At 43.6% G+C, this 20,704-nt stretch overlaps 1 protein-coding gene across 5 annotated transcripts in view; it reads right to left on the reverse strand.

Annotated features, from left to right (window-relative positions):
• Nucleotides 1–8,298: 8,298 nt before the first annotated feature.
• LOC119379178 (receptor expression-enhancing protein 1) overlaps nucleotides 8,299–20,704 on the reverse strand; it is a 70,727-nt gene continuing 58,321 nt past the window's right edge. For all 5 annotated transcript variants that reach the window (XM_037648388.1, XM_037648387.1, XM_037648389.2 and 2 more), the window contains one exon: nucleotides 8,299–10,016. In XM_037648388.1, the coding sequence (XP_037504316.1) occupies nucleotides 9,945–10,016 (72 nt within the window). In that variant the 3' untranslated portion in view covers nucleotides 8,299–9,944. The remainder of the gene's footprint in view (nucleotides 10,017–20,704) is intronic.

Below are 20,704 nucleotides of genomic sequence, written 5' to 3' on the forward strand. Positions count from 1 at the left end.
AGAGAGTGGGTTTCCACACTTTTCCAAGTGCACAGTTGTGGGGACCAGCTTGGCAGCTTTCGATTAGTCATTTTGTGGTTTTGCAGTATCACATGGCTACAACCTCTTGCTTTCAGTGGTGTGAATATTCTTGCACATTTTGAACAGGCCAAAGGTACTGTAATTCTTTGCAGCATTCTCAAGGAACTGAGGCTTGGTGCTTTGATTATTGAGTTGGTGGCTACTTGAAGAAAAGCAAAAGCAGGATCACAAAATACTGTTTTTTTTTCTTTTCGAACTGTCCAAAACCGACATCGATTTTTTCTGAAAAAACAAACCAGTGCATTGAAAATGCCTGGCAAGATTGTTTTTTCTTCCCCTAAAATTGTAGCACCCCCATTCCTCCAACCCGTATGTATTTTGAGCAGTTCTAATTTCTTGACCTGTACTCTTTTTGAAACGAAGCTTGTATTGCCTCACAAGTGTTGTTAGCTTAGTGGGTAAGACCGTTAAAAAACCCGGTGCCCACAAGCACAAAGAAATGCAGCCCTTGAAGGTGTGCCGGTCACATGCGTACTACTTGTATGCACCATTTTACATTAAGTGATGCTCTCTCAATTGTGGTTTGTCGGCAATCTGCCGTTTCTGATACGGCAGTCTGATCTTTTATCAAGGTTATCGAGGTGACTTGTCATTTCCCATTGCCAAATTTCATTATTGCCTGGATATGAATGCATGACCGTCATTGTTGCCTGTAGCAACTTAAGTGTTGAGCTGCTAAGCACGTGGATGACAGTCAAATTCCCGGCATGGAGGAAAGAAAAGGAGTATTGTGCTATACGATTGAAAGAAAGAAAGAAAAGTAGTACGTCAGGCATGCACATGCCAAGCTTCGCTTGCCTCCATTTTCCCAAGAGGGCAAAAGCTCCTGAATTTTAATTATTTCATACCATATGACGCTCCTTACCACATAGAGACCCACACAGTGCCACTCGAGGGGCACCGTGGTGCCAGTTGCGGAGTCACGTACAGCAAAGAATTTTAAACAATTGCGTGTACAGCAACTGTCCTCCCCGTTTTGCCCCATATCTGTATTAAGTGCCATTAACATACTGTTCGAAAAACTTGTTGCGAAACTGTTACTAAATATTCTCGATCGAGAATCTTTGTTAACAAATAGCCAACATGGTTTTCGGACCAATAGATCAACTTCCACTGCAGTGATATTTCTTACAGATATGGTTAATTCATACCTAAACAACATGATAGTAATTGGCATCTTCATTGATGCCAGAAAAGCCTTCGACACCGTTCATCACGGTATACTACTTAACAAATTAGAACGTTATGGCTTCCAAGGAGGATGTCTAGAATTTTTTTGAAGCTCCCTTACGAACAGACAACGAACGGTTCATTTTTGCCAGTTACATCAGGAGTACCCCAGGGATCGGTATTGAGACCTCTTTTATTTTCTCCATATATGAATGACCTCCCGTTAATATTACATAACTGCACTCCTGCCATGTATGCTGACGACGCTGCTCCACTGCTCTCGTTTGCGCACACGAGTCCATAGATGGAGCTTTAAGCACGGCTAACGAAGAAATTAAGGAAATTTGTGATTGGTTTCAAGCCAATAAACTGAAACGTTATGAAAACAAAAAATATGGTGATTCATTCACCATACAATGTTATCACTCTGGACTCATGTGCTTGGGACTGAGAGTGAAACCATAGAAAGAGTGAGTAACCTAGCATACCTTGGTGTTGTACTAGATCATCATTTCAACTGGAAAATGCATATTGACTCCCTCTGCAAAAAACTCGCGACAGCCTTCTTTGCTCTTTTCAAATGTTGCCAGTACTTCTATGTAGCAACATTGAGAACAATTTATTTTGCCATATTTCACAGTCGACTGTCATATTGTATTGAAACTTGGGGACATACACACGATTCATACACAAAGCCACTAATAGTCCTGCAGAAACATGCTACCCTTTTATGTCAAACTCAAAGGCCTCAACTAACACTCTTTAGTCAAGACCAAATCATGCCCCTACAACAACTTTATAAATTACAAAACACTGGTGTATAAGTCTCTAACTGCTCCTCGAGCACATCACTGTGGTAACTTCCTAAAACCACTGGTTAAAAATGTATACGGGAAAAGGCGATTTTCTAGTTTTGGCACGTCATTGTGGAATAACTTACCAGTTCAAGTAAAACAACACAGTGCTTTCATTTTGATGCTGCAACGTCACTACAAGGAACTGTATTAGAAAATTTATCTTTTATATTATAACCTGACACAATGATAAACAAACTTATGTTTTGTATGCTAACCATGGCATGCGCAGGGTACCTCTTCAGGGGAGAGCGAAGGTTCGTTGAAGGTCCCCCCCTCCCAAGTATGTCAATGTATGGCACTGACATTGCCCCCCCCCCCCCCAAAATGTCAATCTGTGGGGCTGACTTTGCCCCCCCCCCCGTGCACACGCCTATGATGCTAACCAGAAGTGCTATTAAGCGGATGTATAAAAATATTAGATGTTTTAACCATGTTTAGTATGCAGACCTAAAACTGTTAAACTGTTGTGTATAACTTGGATGTTTTCAATATGTTCTGTATGCTAAGCTAACATGTCACTAAAAGATTGTATTACTCTGTCTCCTGCCTGTACATTTATGTATGTTATAGTTGCATGGATCCATACTAGCATTCTGCTAAGGATCCAGATGCTTGTAACATGTTTTTGTTTGACCGTATTTCATTCAATAAAGTTCCATTCAATTCTGTTCAAGCAGGATTCTCAGTGCACACGCCAGACTGCATGTGTTAACTTTATGACAGTGATTATGTCACGAATAATTCCTTTTACAGACATGTGCACCCTCAGATTTCCATCATGCGCAAGCAATTATCTCCATTGTTCAGATGGCATATAAGCGTCGTTCCAGCATCAGAAAATGAGTATCTGCGCTGAGCTTTTTCTAGTCTCCGTCAATTTCAAAATGTCTGCAATGCAAAAGGTGATTTCGTACAGCAGTTTTTCTAAACAATTAGCAGTATGAAGCGAGTTTTTCTTTCACCTAATTAAATGATTAAAATTAGTTGTAGTTCTTGCTTAAAATGAAGTCCATTGGCTCCATTGTAGACTGTTGAATGCAAGTCTACCATGGAGTGCAGCCTGTTGAAGGTTATCTCAGAAGCTCAAATTGAAATACAGTTAAAACTCGATCTAACGAAACCCAATTTTACGAAGTTTCCGATCTAACGAAGGAATTTCGATCCCCCTGCCAATACCCACAAGGCTCAGCGTTATAATCAACCTGAATTAACAAACTAGCTTGGCCACCAAACCCAATTTAACGGAGCTTTTCTGGAAATAACCGAGTAAAAAAGCGGCGACTTCCTTCCAATTTTGCAAAGGGGGTTTTTCTTCGAGCGTGTACTCTAATGTTATCGGATTAAAACATCTCAGCGCACTATTCGCGGCCCTAGCTTTAGTTTGACGAGGCTGCACGCTGCGCCCATGCATGGGGCAATGGACTCTGCAGTCGGTAGCGCTCTTACGTACTAGATGGTGCCACGGGTGGCACTGGTTGGTTTCGCGATTTCATGGCACTAAATGTCTCCTTGCAACTTTCTGGCTCGCTTGCTCGCACAATCACTTCATTTGTTCTCTGTGCCTCCGCATATCATTTGCCCGTCATTGCTTCACGTAACCCTCTTTCTGGCATGCATCGCCCAGGTGCCCCCTATGTCCGGGCGAAATGGGAAGCTCCATGTCATGGCTGCCCTCACGCCACCCTCACGGACTTTCACATGCGCAGGAGTAGATTGGTGGCAAGAACAATTGCCTGGTAGCTCTTGGTTGTCACTACATTACAGTTTTAGATTTTGAAGGGCGAAAAAATCCCTTTCTCGATTTTACTATCTTTTTGATTTAACGAAATAATTCAAGCGTCCTAATCGCGTTGTTAGATCGAGTTTCAACTGTATCACTACTCTATACCACGTTTCTCTTTACGATATCCTATGTCTCAATGGAAAATTACTACTTTCTTTGTTAGGCTGTCCATTGTACCCACATGTTATGAAATGTATTGCTACACTTTATGGGTATTTTATCTAAGAAATTTAAAAAGTGTGTGTTAATATTAAATTGTGGGGTCCAACCTTCTGAAGCTGCAAAGTAGACTATGAAGGCTCCATATTATTTTTTGGGCGCTTTGTATTAATTTTGACCACCTTGTGTTCTTGACCATGCGTGCAAAGCATGATGCAGATGGACATTGCATTCAATCTCTCTCGAAGGGCAGCCGAAGTGGTCAGGAGTCAAAACCGTAGCCACAGAGCCACCTAGTGTATTGCATATAGAAGAGCAAGAAAGCAATGAGTTTGAATACATCTATTGATGCGATTCAATTGGTTGCCTCCTTTTTTTCAAATTTTTTTGTTTGGTTTTCAACACTTTGCCTTGTTTTCTAGGGGATGTGTCCAGATAAGATCGAACACGAGGTCCCGGTCACCATTCCCGATTCTGATGAAATTTACTGTAGGTCTAGGCATTACACCCAGAACAGTGGTTTCGCAGTTAGTTTTGCGGAAAAAAAATTTGTTCGCCTGAAAAAAAATATACAAATTTTGGCCGCAAAAAACGCTTTTCCGCCAATTTCGCGATTTCTGAATTTTGAGCGCACCTAGGGAAAAAACGGTGCACTTCTTCGTCATAATATTTATTCCCCTTAAAGAACAAGTGAAATACAATCTTATGAGTCTATTATTTCCCTTGCTTGTCGAAGCACTTTTGACGAAAAAAATCACAAACTTGGCAAATTGCACAAAATACCTGTATTTCAGGAATTTATTGCTGCAAGCAAGTTAAAGTGAGGATAATGAAAACCGGTACATATTAACTTTGATACTTTCGCTTTCTTGTAAAATAATTTGCGTGGTTTTATCGCGTTCCGTTTTACTCGATAAGTGGGCTGAAATGTAAGTAATTTACCAAAAACGCCGAACTTTGAAAATGATTTTCTCAAAAAGGCCATTTTTAATTTTTTTTAAATCCCTCTGATTGAAGTCAAGGACGTAGTCTACCATTCTGCAGAAAAAAACGTTGCATTATTTTGGTTGCTAACAAGTTATAGTGGGTCAAATGTGACCATGCCTGCCTAGCGTGCGCGTCGTTCGTTATGTGCTGAAACTCGGATATAAATTGCTAAAAATACTTGTACGTGACATACTTGTACGTGACATAAGCTTTGTCTTGCGATCAGCAGCTTGACAAACCCGCAGTAGCGGCCGCTCGATGCTGCGGGCGCTCACATTACATGAGTGCCGCTTCGACTGCGGATGAGCTCCGCTTGCGCGCCAAACTACGCTCAGAGGACGAAAGAGAGAAGGAATACACCACTGTGAAATATAAAGGCTGTTATGTGCCAACAAATGTCATAATATAGCAAGGACACTCTGCCGGCAATTTCGCAGTGTGCGCCTTCAATACAGCATGCATGTATTTCTTTCCCTCCCGTTATGCCCGCAGCCGCAAAATATCGTGATAAACGCTCGACTTGCGTTGAATATTCTATCTGCGGACGCACAGCAACACAGTATTGTAAAAGCGGTTCTTTAATGAAGCAAAGGACTTGGACACACTTCTTTTACAGCCGGCTGACACAAGTGTTCTGGCACGAGATGAACAACTGCAGTTTGAGTTGTTCGACCATCGGAAGCACGTATGACAGCTTTCTTCAGATGTCAATGGCTTTCTTTTGTGTCATATGTTGCTCATAGAATGAACGTAATTATCTTTAGGCCATCAGAAGAGAGAAAGCAAAACATGAGCGCACTACTGCAGGCGCTCACTGGGAAATTGCCGGCAGAGTTTTCGTTGCAGACTATGACATTTGTTAGCACTTAACAGCGTTTAACTTTCAGAGTGATGCATTCCTTCTCTCGTTTGTCCTCTGAGCGTAGTTTGGCGCACAAGCGGAGCTCATCCGCAGTCGAAGCGGCACTCATGTAAAGTGAGAGCCCGCAGCATCGAGCGGCCGCTGCTGCGGGTTTGTCAAGCGGCTGATCGCAAAACATAGCTTGCTGAACCATGACACCTGGCTGCGCATTTGTTGGTGTGGAGCTTCTGATTTGTGATTATGTCACGTACAAGTATTTTAGTTTCAGCACATAACGAACGACGCGGACGCTAGGCTGGCATGGTCACATTTGACGCACTATAACTTGTTAGCAACAAAAATAATGCAACGTTTTTTTCTGCAGAATGGTAGACGACGTCCTTGACTTCAATCAGAGGGATTTTAAAAAAAAATTAAAAATGGCCTTTTTGAGAAAATCCTTTTCAAATTTCGGCGTTTTTGGTAAGTCACTTACATTTCAGCCCACTTATCGAATAAAACACAACGCGATAAAACCACGCAAATTATTTTACAAAGCGAAAGTATCAAAGTTAATATGTACCGATTTTTATCATCCTCACTTTAACTTGCTTGCAGCAATAAATTCCTGAAATGCAGGTATTTTCTGCAATTTGCAAAGATTGTGATTTTTTTCGTCAAAAATGCTTCGACAAGCAAGGGACATAATAGACTCATAAGATTGCATTTCACTTGTTCTTTAAGGGGAATAAATATTATGACGAAGAAATGCACCGTTTTTTCCCTAGGTGCGCTCAAAATTCAGAAATCGCGAAATTGACGGAAAAGCGTTTTCTTGCGGCCAAATTTGTATATTTTTTTTCAGGCGAACAAATTTTTTTTTCGCAAAACTAACTGCGAAACCATTGTTCTGGGTGTAATGCCTAGGCCTACAGTAAATTTCATCAATATCGGGAATGGCGACCGGGACCTCGTGTTCGATCTTATCTGGACACACCCTAGGAAGAATATGCCACTAGGGTTGATAGCCAGTGCTTGCAGGCGAATATTTCTATTTTTGCTACCACTTGAAAGAATCTGTAGCACTCACACCCCTCTCCATTCTATTGCTAACACCACTAAATGCCTTAAATTTTTCAACTATAGACTTTCGTCATCCGTCTATATGCACCCATTTATTCCAATATATCAATGCGAGTGTGGGAGAATAAGCTAAATAACGCGAAGAAAACCTACTTCATGGCCACGATTTTCTACTGAGCGGCTGAATACAAGTCCCATTATTGCCACACTGAGAGACATCTATTATTCAAGCACTGCAGAACACTTCAGGTGAATGAAAAAAATAAAAAAGCCACCACATGCAGTGCGAGCACTTTGCAGCAGCAGCTAGGTGTGTGTGGGGAGCGGGAGTTGGGTCTGTACAGCTGTGTGACTTTGCCTTGCTTCGATAGGGGCAAGGCAAAGCTGGCATCTCCGAGTAAACTTGAGCTGTGGAGCCTTGTGACGAGAGGTAGACACATAGGCCCTCCCAAGGAAAGTGGTTGCTGCACTGACACAGATGATTTCCCGTAGTCAAAATAACAGGCCTGAATTCAAATGTAACAGCAAAACCTTGGAAAAGAACATAAAGCAATGAGCAGACAAGGAAAAAGTGCTTTGGTGTCTGCTGAAAATACGTTTTGAATAACTCAAGACCAACTAGCCCAATAGTAGGTTAGAAGGATTGATTGTTGGGCGAGTTGGTAATTCATGATGAATGCAAATAGCGCGAAAAAACGTTAAGACTAGCGGCCAAATGCGCTTGTGGTGTAGCCTTCTTCGTCTAGTCTTACGTTTTTTCGCGCTATTTGCATTCATCAATAGTAGGTGTTGCTAATTTGGCTCCAGTCCAAGGCTTTCAGTTTTTTTGTCCACTGTTGATCATTTCAAATCTCTGTCTTCCTGTGATCCCCACGTCTTGTGCAAATATCAAAGAAATGTTGAAACCAAGTCTATGCAATACATGGATGGCACCTGGGCGTAGTGTGTAGTATTGAAGGTGCCACTACATCAAACTTATCATAAAATTCAACTTACCAAGACGGTAACAGTAACAAAAAGCCACTTTAAATTCAGTCATTGCACAGTTTCAGCCTCGAAAAGATAGGCTATTAACATGTTCTTTTTTATATATACCAGCATCCTGAAATTTGTATATTTAATTTCTAGTAGCAAACGAACTGTAAGGCACTTTTGGGCAGTGTGGTTGACCTCATTCTGTACAAATGGCCTATGATGGCAATGTTCCAGTATTATGTTGTAATAATGAAAAGAGGTGTAATATAGCAGAAATCATGGTTCTTAGAACGAACACACAGCTGAGTGTTGTTATAAGCTAATCAAATACGAAAAAAAAAACAATGCACACAACACAAAAGTAACATAATACAAAATTTATTCTCAAAAACAGTTGGGTAAACTGCACACCACAAAAACAGAACACAGTATTTTTCACGAGGTGAAAAAAATTGAAAATGGGAAAGTCGAAAAAAAAAAGCATTTGTGGTCCTACAATATAAGAGTAAATTTACACTTGTGTCTTTATGCCGTTGTCAAGAGATATTCTTTGGCTAAACGCAAAATACGTCGTCGTATGGTGTAATACCCATGAGGAATTTTCGCTGACTAGAGTTCACTGTACTCTAGTAAACTGCTTTCACAGCCAGTCTGCAATCTCTCACGAGTGGTACACCCATGAGTGGTCCCTGACCACTCCTGGCATATAGCACTCATGGGCTAGTAGTAGGGCATATACATCGTTTTCATTACAATACATACACTTCCATACAATCAGTTGACAAGGCAATATGAATAAAAATATAAATTTTGCTCTATCTTGTAGCACGTGCAGTTAGCTACATGCACTACACTTCCTCTTCACTGCCACAATTCTTTGCAAATGGCTCGGCCAAAGGTGTTCAAGAACACACAGATGTGGCACTAATGAACACATAAGACTGTAGGCACAAGTAATGCAGTCAAAATTGGGGAAAAATATCAGTCACCTGGGCTCCTACTGAGCATGTTCCACATTATGCTTTTAGCAGCACTGAGTACAAACATTTACACTGTAAACACACTATGGAAACACAGTCACAAACACTGCATTCTAACCACAACCATTACCCCTCAATGTTGCCTTTGAGTGTGGCAGCATGCCAAACAAGTGTCTCACCAACAACTGCTGTGGCAGCAAAAAAATCATGGCAACAACTTGATTAGTAACAAGTGAATTCAACTGCTGTAATATCAATAATGCACATAACTGTGTTTAGCTTGTGTGACTTCAACTAGTATGTATGCACTCAAAGCAACGTAGGTGACTCAAGATGAGATTACATAGGTGTCCTAATAACTGCAAGCACCACACGTTCACACTGCAGCTACAAATGTGCCCCTTCTCTAAAAAAAAATATATCACAGTAAGTTTATTGTTACTTATGCATTCCACTGACAAGAACTGCATAGTGTAGGCTACGATCTGCACAACAAAAGCTGAATTTATGGCACTAAAACGTAGCGAACAAGGAAATAGTGGCAAGTGCACTCGGAGTGTCAATCTTTTTAGGCCAGCCTACAAAGCAACACATCTTTCTTGAGTTACGGCCTATATTTGAAAAGGTAGGAAAAGGAAGAAATGTGGGGGAGAGAAAAGCCTACTATACATGGTATTGGTATAAGAATAGCAAATAATGCTGCCAGCTGTGCTAATGTCCCACCATATGCTAATATCTATTAGCAAAATGGGCACAATCAGAATCCATAGACATTGGAAATGCACACAATTAGTGTAATGCAGCAGTAACAAGTTAAGTCAAACTAGGCCCAAAAACATTCTACAAACCACACAACCTCACAAGGTTTGCTGCAGCACAGTACCGCTCACAAAGAAAAAAGATTTCTTTTTTCACCTTTTCTGTAATAAAAAAGAAGGCACACTTTGACTGCAGCAATAATCACACAGTTATCTGCTTCAGCAGCCACACTTGGATGGTGCAAAGGTGCCTTTGAAGGACGGAAGGCTTCAATTCTTGCTTGCATTCTTGGCTGCTCGCACTGACCGGCGCGTTGGTCCAGTTGAGTCGGTTGTTTTAGCCTGGAAATCGGACCAAAAATTTGCATAATGAGCACTAAGCAGCTCCACCTTGCTAGAAAACATACCCATTTACTTCTAAGCATGTGCTAAGAACCGAAATTTGGCAATTATATAAACTCCACTGATACATATTCATACATAACAATAGAAAAGCTCGGTTTTTAAAACATTCCAGTTATTCAGAAACACGGCAAGATAAGGTGTAACATTCCAACACTGACAGAGACAGGAGGCTTTTTTCTTCTTCTTTCTCTTTCCCCCGTTCCCCCGCCAAAGGAGTCCTTCATTGTCTTTGAGTCGCTACACTCTCCCTCGCTTTGCGTTTGTCCCTCGGCTGGATATAGGGAATCACATTGCTGATTGCAGCTATTTCCATGCCACCGTCTTCCGTTACGTAGCCGTTTTGGTCACCTTAAATGGTCCCAACAGTTTTGTACTATGACTGTCATAGCCTTTCCGTATCAAAACTAGATCACCTAGAGTAATATTGGGGATCTTGTTGTTATGACGCTTGTCAAACGCTCGTTTAAGCGACTCCCTGTGTTTTCTTTGGCTCTCTGCAGTCTTCTTGGTCTCCTCAAGGTGTAGTTTTGTCTTGATTTCCAGCGTGTCGTTTGCAGGCAGATGCGCCGGTTCACCGAAGGCCGCATACTGGGGACTGCATCCCAGAGCACTTGTATGGGATCTATTATGATGCGACACTGCTGCTTGTAGGCAACATTTCCACCCTCCTGGGAATTCCGGGTACATGCTTACGTATTGTTTTATGTCTCGTATGACCCGTTCTGCGAGCCCGTTGGCTGACAGGTGGTATGGGGCTGTGAACTTCAGAGTGATGTTTTTTTCCTGTGCCCACATTGCAAGTTCCTGGCTCTTAATGCCGATCCATTGTCAGATACAATGCATTTCAGTCCCTTAAACATGTCTCTGTTCAGTAGCGCTATGACGGTTTGCGCATTCTCCTTTCCTGGCTTGGCCGCAACAATCCTTGAGCATTCGTCAATGCATACTAAGAAAGACCGAGTTTTCCTCACGCCTTCGCTTTTTTTCTTTAGCTCAGCGAAGTCAACATGAACCGTCTCAAACGACACACTTGCGTGAGGTGGGAATATCATAGTGTCCGTTTTCTGCTTGTATTTAGTAGAGCTGTGCGTGCGAATCGAATCGAATATTTTTCGAATATTTCGAGAATGTTTTTCGAATACTTCGAAGCGAAATTGCAGTAAAAAGGTTAGAGAGGATTCCTAAGCATATTCTTATGATATAGCAACATAAAAGTGTTTCTTTTCGCTAGGTTGATGAAGCACAAGCGGGGTGGTGTTTCATAGTGGTCTTATCAAGAATAAGGCAATGTAGAGGCCGAATTGCATTTACATACATGATTTGGTGCAACCAAAGTGTTGCCGACAACACTTTACACGTGATACGCAAAGATGCCATTTCCTCAGCCTCTCCTCCTCTTTCAACTGCTTTGGAAGCCCAACTGATGTGGTGGACAAGGGTGTGCTCCCTTCATGTCCCGAGCTCCAAATCTGCCTCGTAGACGTCGATATATAAGAACATCTGAAATTTTGGATGCTAAAAAGCTTCGGCTTTCGATTTTTTGGACTTCCTGCCCAAATTTTAGGTCCAAAACAGCATTAATTGAGCCCCCACCTCTGCCACATCTTTCATCTCCATGTTGGAACAAGCGTTTTCTTGGGTTAATACATTTGCGACCGTAATGGAGCATGAAAGACAGCTTTGCCGCAATACCGGGGTGTGATGAAGTGAAGCATATTGAAAATCTAGGGACCACTTCCAATCGGACGTTGATCGTCTCAGCAAAATTCGACCGTAGGGGAGCTTGAAAGGCAGCTTTGCCGCAATACGAGAGTGTAATGAGGTGAAGCATATTGAAAATTTGAAGGGGTCACTTGCAATCAAACGTTGACTGTATTTGTTTTTGGGAAGTTCAAATAATTCGAATAGTAAAATTCCAGTGCGAATCAAATCGAATAGCAAACAGTATTCGAAAAATATTCGAAATTTCGAATATTCGCACACCCCTAGTATTTAGCCTTGTTGAGTTGACAATTGTGGCAGGAGCTGATGTAATCGGAGACATCCTTCTTCATTCCTGGCCACGTAAATCGCCTTCTCAATTTGTAATAGGTTCGCCAAAAGCCACCGTGTCCTCTTGAATATGGGCTGTCATGGTACAGCTCAAGAACCTTTTGTACCAATATAGCTGGAACCTGGAACTTTCCTCCTATGGGCATCAATTGCTCTGTACCTTCCCTGAGCTTTAGTAAGTTCACACTTTCTTTTTTCCCACAGCCTCTGATTACAGGAAGCCGAGAAAGTGCATCGGCATCTGATAATTCTTATGCGCTTCTGTGTGCGACTTCAAAGTCAAACTGCTGGATTTCACTGATCCATTCGGCTATTCTCCCTTTTGGTTGTGAAACATTCAGCAAATGGGTAAGTGCCTGATGATCAGTGAATAGTTTGAATTTTGTACCTTCGATTTAAGATCGAAAATATCTCATTGCTAGAACAACAGCCAATGCCTCCTTCTCTGTTGTGCTGTAGTTCTGCTCTGCCTTCGTAAACGTATATGAATAGTAGCCAATAACTTGGGCTCCTCTTTCATGTTTTCGCTGATACAGAACAGCACCTGCACCGAAGTTGGAAGCATCTGTGGTCAGTTCAAAGGGAAGAGTGAAATCGGGTAGCGTAAGGATTGGATCTGATGATATGGCTGATACTAAGTCATCGTAAGCCTTTTCACATTCATCAGTCCAAATAAAATCTGTGTTCTTGTGAAGCAACTTGTTCAATGGTTTCGCTCGGGCCGCAAAATGTTTTATGAAGTTTCTAAAGTGTCCGGCAAGCCCAAGGAAAACTCTGAGCGCATGTACACTATCTGGCTTCTTCATGTGCCTTACGTGCTCCACGGATTCTTCCTTAGTGCTTTTAGTAAATCCATCCAGGACGCGTCCAAGAAATGTAACTTTTGTCTTGAAGAACTCACTCTTCCTAAAATTTACTTTCAGTTTAGCTTCACTCAGTGCGATCAAAACAGCAGTCAGATGTTCAGCGTGAGACGTTTCATCTTTTGAATAGACTAAAATATCGTCGACATAGACGTTGCAAAATACTCCAAGAAAGGGTTTCAAGACGCCATTCATCATCTTTTGAAACCAGGCAGCGCTGTTCTTCCACCCGAAAGGTAAGCGATTGTACTCATATATGTCAGAGGGAGTGACAAAGGCCGTGTACATTTTATATTCCTCTTCGAGTGGTACCTGCCAAAATCCTTTGCAAAGATCTATTCTGGAGAAGACTTTGCAACCTCCCATTTCCTCAATTATTCCATCAATTCTTGGCATAGGAAAAGGGAACAGGTCCGTTTGGTGATTCAAAATTCGGTAGTCTGTACATAGTCTCAAAGATCCATCTTCTTTAGGAGCCAGCGTAATTGGCGAGGCGAACATAGACACCGATGGTCGTATTATGCCAGCATCTAACATCTTTTGGATCTCACTTTTCAACCAAACTTTCTTCTCGCGTGACATGTTGTAAGGCTTTCTCCTGACCGGTGTAACGTCTTTCAGCTTGAAAGGAACCGAAAATTTTGTTGTTGCTGGTGGATAGTTGCTTAAGCAGACAAGTTCGGGGAACTTGCGGCGTACGTCGTCTTCACATGTAATAAGGCGATCTGCGATACTCAATGAGGCGCACGTCTCGTTCGCCACAGTCACTTCATCATTCCAATAAAGGTTTAACTTTAGGGTCTTCATATCAGGTCGGGAAAGTAAAAATTTGTAGTCACACCCTTTTACTACGAGAGCGTCAATGTCAGCATTCTGGCCTTGAAAATAGACACTTGTTCTCACCCATTTATCGTAAATTTGTCTCGTCCCATCAAAACTTTGTACTTGTACCGACCTCCCTCGAATAATTTCTTTCCTCTTTACAAGTGCCTCATTTATGACAGACACAGATGCCCCACTATCTACGAGAGCATCAACATCTTCACCATTTACCTTTAGTTCGATATACAGAAGGTTAAGGGCCGTTAGAAAAACAGTCTCCAATTTTGTCGTCAGGTGGGACTGTGCACCCTCTTTTATTTGTTTTTCGTTTCAGCTGCATCTGGATGCGAAGAAGCCATATGCTCTTGGTTGTTACTGGCATCGGAGATTACATTGACCACTCGGTTTCGACCATGCCAATTGTCAGGATCACGTGACCTCCAAGGTGCCCTGTCGGGATGGTAATCTGGCCGACGTGGGTTCTGGGAATTCGAATCAATTGAGAGTTTCCTGAAAGAAACTAGAAGTTCCTCGACAGTTTTTGGCGATTGCACTTGTGCCTGTCTCTGGAGTTCCTTAGGAAGGCCGTGAATAATGAGCGGAACTATCGCCGACTCCGGAAGTTCCGGGTTTGCCATTTGAAGAAGCCGCCTTTTCTCATAAAAATACTCTAGGGGCTTTCCTGATCGAAATTTGTAAAAAATTGCTCGGTCCCACCTTTCAACAGGGTTTTGGTCGAAAGCTGCCAGGAAACTGCTTTTCCATTCATCCCATGTGTCGGTCTCGTGTCCAGCGTAGTGAAGCTCGTACCACTTTCGAGCCAGTCCGGCAAGGAATGGACGCATGTTCCTGATGCGCTCACTGGATTCTTTCCACGAGTTGTCCTCACACGCGTGTTTGTAGAACTTGATCCAGGTGTCTGGCCTTGTGCTTTCACCATCAAATGGATCAGGCTTTGCTATTTCCTTGTTGAGTCTTTGTTGTGCCTGGATGACGGCAAGGAGACTATCCATGAACTGCTGCTGTCGCTCTGCGTGCTGCTGCTGACGGTGGAGCATTTCCAGGAGGCATGAGCCAACGGAATAATCTTCTTTGCTTGGCGCAACCCTTGACGACGTTTTCAAAAGCGGCCGCATGATGTATTCTTGAAACTCTGAGTACTTCAGTTTCATCTTCACTGATGGTTGGTTGTCGATCTCCTCCGGCGTCTTCCCGGCTTTCTGAGCGACGAACTCACGTAGTTCGGAAGTTGTGACACTTTCAGGCAATTCATACGTTTCTTCATCCACGTCGCACGTCGAAAAATATGGCCTGTCACTTGAACTTCGGGATAAAGTCAAAGTTACCCCCATAGTTGCGTTCTTAATCCTGTCGAAGACTACGCCAATGTAACATTCCAACACTGACAGAGACAGAAGACTTTTTTCTTCTTCTTTCTCTTTCCCCCGTTCCCCCGTCAAAGGAGTCCTTTGTCGTCTTTGAGTCGCTACATAAGGTTCAAGAGAGGGCCTGCATATATACGCAATGAATCGCCCACCACATTTCTGTGCCTACAAGTCACCCTGTGCGTCTACGCATGACTATCTGTACTTTCTCCACATCATAAAATTGATGCAGATTTGGGGTGCAATCATTACATGGGGGAAAGCTTTAGTGAGAAGAATTTGGAGTACTGAGAATTCAAACAAGTTGCACAGCAGAACTCTCACAATGGCCACCATAAGCAGTTAGACAAGGCCTACCTTTGTCATAAGTGCCCATGCTCACTATGCAATGCATGAATTTCTAAACCTGGCACGTACATAAGGGATCATGAAATAGAAAAAAGAAAATTTGGAAACCACTCATTTCGGCATCTCCAATGCCCAATCTACATATTAAAACTATTCAAAATGCACTTTGCCAAAAGAAAAAGGATTTAGTCGAAGTAATATACGATTAAAAAGCTCAAAATCTCCCATGAACACCAGAATGCACAGGGCTAGGGCGCCACTCATTGTGTGGCTGTCTCATCTTTTCCACTGCTGAGTGCCTGCATCTTGGTGTCGTTCAAAACCTCAAAGTTTTCTCTGTCCATTCCCACCCTCTTCGCTTGCAATGAAAATCTCTTGGCATGTAATCGGTAGCATGCAACTCTTTTGGGTTCATTTGTCGTATGCTTCATCAGGCTGACAGTAGTACCAAAAGTAAATTCCCACACCTTCTCCCCACTCCCTCTTGATTCCCAGAGCAGAGCTCTCTCAGCTGCGTAGCCGCTGTCAGTTGCAGAAGGGAGTGGAAGGTTGGCCGTAGCTGCCTTGCCTCATATCGGGGTTGTTCACTCTTCTCAAGGATGGAGACGACTCCTTTCTTTGCAAAACAACTCGATATTTATATACAGGGTATATATACAAGGTTACATGGCAGCTATGTACATTGGAACTTTCGCAATATAACTCGGCAGAGCCGACAAGTGCATAGCACCGCTCCTGCGACAAGAACCCCCGTGAGGAGCCGGGAGCCAGGTTTTAACACCATCATTGCTCCTCCCAGTTTTCCCCACGGCAAATCAAAATCACTCAGACCGCTTATTGGGTCAAATGTAACTTGGTCAGCCGGAGGCCTCCACCCTCTCTCTCTGAAGCCTTTTGAGACCCCTGCCTGAGAGAGAGACGTGGAAGACGTCCGACAAACGACATTCTCAGAAGTGCACTAAAGAAACATACACGATGGTGGCGCCGTTCAGTTACCCTGCTCGTGTTCATACACTGTGCGGCCGGTTAACTAGCGGAGCCATGCCATCCCTCCTCGGAAACCTCTCGTATCCGTTGACAGGCTTTTAACAGACACTTTGCGAGATTTACTGGGCCACGTGCACCGTACTCGGCGACATCTCGTCTCTGTCGACAGGCGTTCACGGATCCTATGCGAGATTTATTGACGTCCCAGTCTTGGCTCCCTTCGCACTGCTTCCCGGACCCCCCGCGGGCTGCGGGCCGCTGCGTTGGTCGTTAAACCGATGGTCAATAGGGCGCGTCTTTTTGTTCGAACGGTTATGGGCAGCTGGGAGTGTTCTTCTGTCCCCGCGCCTCCTACATTCGAATCGGGCGTCGCTGCGCTTCGACTCTCGACTCCGAGGCTGGCTTCTCGGAAGCCGCCTTCTGGGGAAAAAACACAACTATCCCCCCCGTTCTCGACACGCCGGACCTTACACCAAACTTCTCACATACACTAGCATACTTCATCCAAAACTTCGGTACGCCTCATTTATATGGAACCTGCACCAGACGCATCTTATGAACAAATTACAATCTTTTCAGAACAAGGCAATGCGATTCATTACAGGTAACCATTCACAGTGTTCAAGCATCACGAATAAAAGCATGGACTAGGTCTTATCCCATTGCAGACTAGAAGAAAAACATGTGTGCCAACCTTTTTCAATCGGCTTTATCACCAACCAAGTACTTTCTTTCTCAGAGAAACTTTGTTGTACCAAAACAGTGGCAGAAAACTACATTGTTAAGGTGGCGGTCTCACTCCGGCGGCACGAACACGTCGGTTTTGTCACTTTTCCAGCTGACGCGGCGGCTGTTCTCCGTGTTTCATATAGTTGACTTATATATCATTGAAAAGCTTGATCTTTGTACATTTCAAATATATTTATTAAAAACAAGTCAACCATTAGTATTTGGGGATGGATAGCCAAGAATAAGCGCAAGTTACACGGTTTTGGCTGACTGTGCCTCAGCAGTGACCATTTTTTGAAAAATCTGCAACAGTTACAGCACTGTTCTTTGCGCAGCACATTCAAGACATATTTACCTATTTTCTCAACGTAGCAAATTGATGCTGGACTTCTACTTTTTTGTTGCTGAGCTTTTGAAAACAGCCAAATTTAGTAACTTCCGCAGCAGATTGTCCAGTAACTATTCGCTAGAGAAAGTTCATTTTCGGGGCGTATGTAGAGGATAAGATTTTCCGTCTGAATGCTCAATTTCATCGATGTGCACGTGCTACTTTTTAAATTATATTCATCTAAAGTGGGCAATATTCTCAATATAGGGACCTACCGTGGCCCATATTGGTGGAAAGCTACTGAACTTCCATGGCCGAATTTGCACGTAAGGAAACTAGGGTCCCCGATCTACCTCCTCGACGTAGCGTTTTTCAATAAAGTAAGCAGAAATGCGATACAAAGCTCGTAAACTCTCGTAATTTTTCATGCTGAAAACGTCAACAAAAGCGGAGTAATCTTCAAACTGCGCTGAAATCTCAACATGCAGAGCTTAAAATATAACAGTTACGGTCTCTTTATATAATTATACACACTAATCACACACAAATGCTGCAGGAACACTGAGAAATCTGCATTATTCCTATCACTACAACGAAAATCTTCCTCTAGCGCCACCTAGACAGACAACACGAAAGCGCTGAATTGGAAAGCTCCCCGTCTCCCCGACTGTGGCGTTCGAAAGCATTTTACCTCAAGGGAGAATGTCTTTTCTAACTTCAAACCATGCCCCAGCATCTGTAAGTCTTCTCTTTTTGTCTGCCCTCCGGAAGGCTGCGTGGGAGAGCGTGAAAGCTGGTGTGAACTGTGAAGTCCTCTGAGGGTATGGGGTGAGGGTCGTCAAGTGAAAAGAAAAGCCGTACCCTTGGAACGTCCCCCTCGTGTGTGTGCGTATGTTTGTGGCCCCACTCAGGCGACCACGAAAAAAGGAGGGGTGTGCAACGACGGACAAAAGAAAGCAGAAAAGCGGACAGTGCGCGTGCGATGCGAGGGAACTGAGTAGATCTGCGTGGGCGAAGTATGTTTGAATAGCACCTCAGTTTTCCTTTTTTTCCCCTTTTTTTAACAAAAAATGTAGTTTTTGAGAAGTGTGGTTGCTGGGCTTGTTCGTATGAATCCGCAGCAATAAACATCATAAATGCGAGATGAGGCACACATATATAGGAATGACACGACAACTGTTTTGTACTTGCTGTGTGCTCCTTTCTGCCATTGCTAACAAACTAAACACCGCACAGTTAAACTAACTAAATTAACAATAGATTTATACCTCCACTTCTACAAAATGTAGGTCACTCGAATTTCTTTTGTACCGGCTACCTTTCCTTTATGCGTCGCAGCATTTACCCCGGGCAAAAGTACACTCACAGAATAGATCGAGTAAAAAAGGACTCTTTTTGTCCCACAACAATAATCGTCATTTAATGTGCCTGCCTTTCCTTGCATTATCGCTGCGCGCCCGGCACTTTCTAGTCACGAACGGCGCGTGCGTTATCAGCGTGACAGCATTCCTGATAGAAAAGTGGCCAGCGCCGAGTTTTCAAGAAAGGAAACGCAAGCAAGCCAGATGACGATTATTCTTGCGGGACAAACAGACGCCCTTTTTACTCGATCTATCCTGTGAGTGTACGGCACGGTAGGAGTGCGTGTCGCGAAAGTAACCCATCACGTTCAACTGCGCTTGCTGTGCTCTGTACTTGCTAGATTAGGCTACAAGCGGAAACTTGGCAGGATACGCTCGCTCCGATTCGCCGTGTATCATATACTTTGGCAAGTTATGCATCGGACTGTTTCGCTTCAGGACGTGGGTCCGATTTCCGCCTATGCCCCGCCACGGTGGTCTAGTGGTTATGGCACTCGACTGCTGACCCGAAGGTCGCGGGATCGAATCCCGGCCGCGGCGGCTGCATTTTCGATGGAGGCGAAAATGTTTGAGGCCCGTGTACTTAGATTTAGGTGCACGTTAAAGAACCCCAGGTGGTCGAAATTTCCGGAGCCCTCCACTACGGCGTCTCTCATAATCAAATCGTGGTTTTGGGACGTTAAACCCCAGATATTATTATTATTATTATTTCCGCCTACGACGGGCGCATTTCCATGGCAACGAAATCCACGAACACCCGCGTATATATTTCAGTACCCCATGGCGGCGTTCCTCATAATTACATCAAGCTAGCTCCAAAGGGACGCGGGCGCTTGCGAACTCTGCCTCCGCCCCCGCTACCCTGCCTCCGCCCCCGCCTCTATCACGCGCACCTTTAGACAGCCTGAGGTTACAGCCTAGGAACTGCGAGCTCACTTTGCGTATTTCTCTGATTCATTGCTCTTGCTTTGAATTATTGAACTTTGTGGTGTGGAACGCGGTTTCTGTCAGCCCAGTATCGCAAACTTCACACCTAAATTTGTATACCTGTTTGCTAGAATCACAAATAAAGTTTACATAAAAAGCCTTAGTGGTAAGCTTCGGCCGTATTTGCGGTCACCCTGTGGCATGTGCGGGTACATATTCATTGGGATTTTCCGAATGGTCTACATCTCTTCTGGCACTTGGATTTGTATGTTTCGGCCCTAAATAGTACGCCTCCTAAGTTTTTTATTTCTTCAGTGAACCTCCTCAGGCAAGGTTTTACAAACGGCAGGTAGCATACATGCGTGATACGCGCTAGGGGTCCCGGTTTGTTCGCTGCTGTATATCCTTGTGCGCAGCCCATATCGGTGACTACGCAGCAATTCTTGCTGTAGCGGGAATTTGCGTCCATTGCTGATGTGGTGAGCAGGAAACCCGAAGTATGACATTGTTTCACACAACACAGCTTTGCCGTCGGAAGACAGTGACATCCGATTGATAGCCTCCGGCCGGAAATCTTAGGCGCGTGCCTGTAGGCTTGTGTTGCTGCACTGGCGGCTGAAATCAACAGCTATTCCTCGATATCTGCGCAGTGCATGCTGTTGTGCTCGTGAAACGCGATCGAACACCTCCTCTCTGTTTTCCTTGCTCAGCTCGTGCTTTATCTGCCGCCGCTTTTGCCTGAAGGAGAAACGTTAGGGGCTAACAATTCAACGTCTTTGGAAAGTCTGCCGTGCTGAGAACTTGCGATGTCTGAGGATAGAGG

This window comes from Rhipicephalus sanguineus, chromosome 1 (assembly GCF_013339695.2).
Source record: "Rhipicephalus sanguineus isolate Rsan-2018 chromosome 1, BIME_Rsan_1.4, whole genome shotgun sequence".
Classification (NCBI taxonomy): Eukaryota; Metazoa; Arthropoda; class Arachnida; order Ixodida; family Ixodidae; genus Rhipicephalus; species Rhipicephalus sanguineus.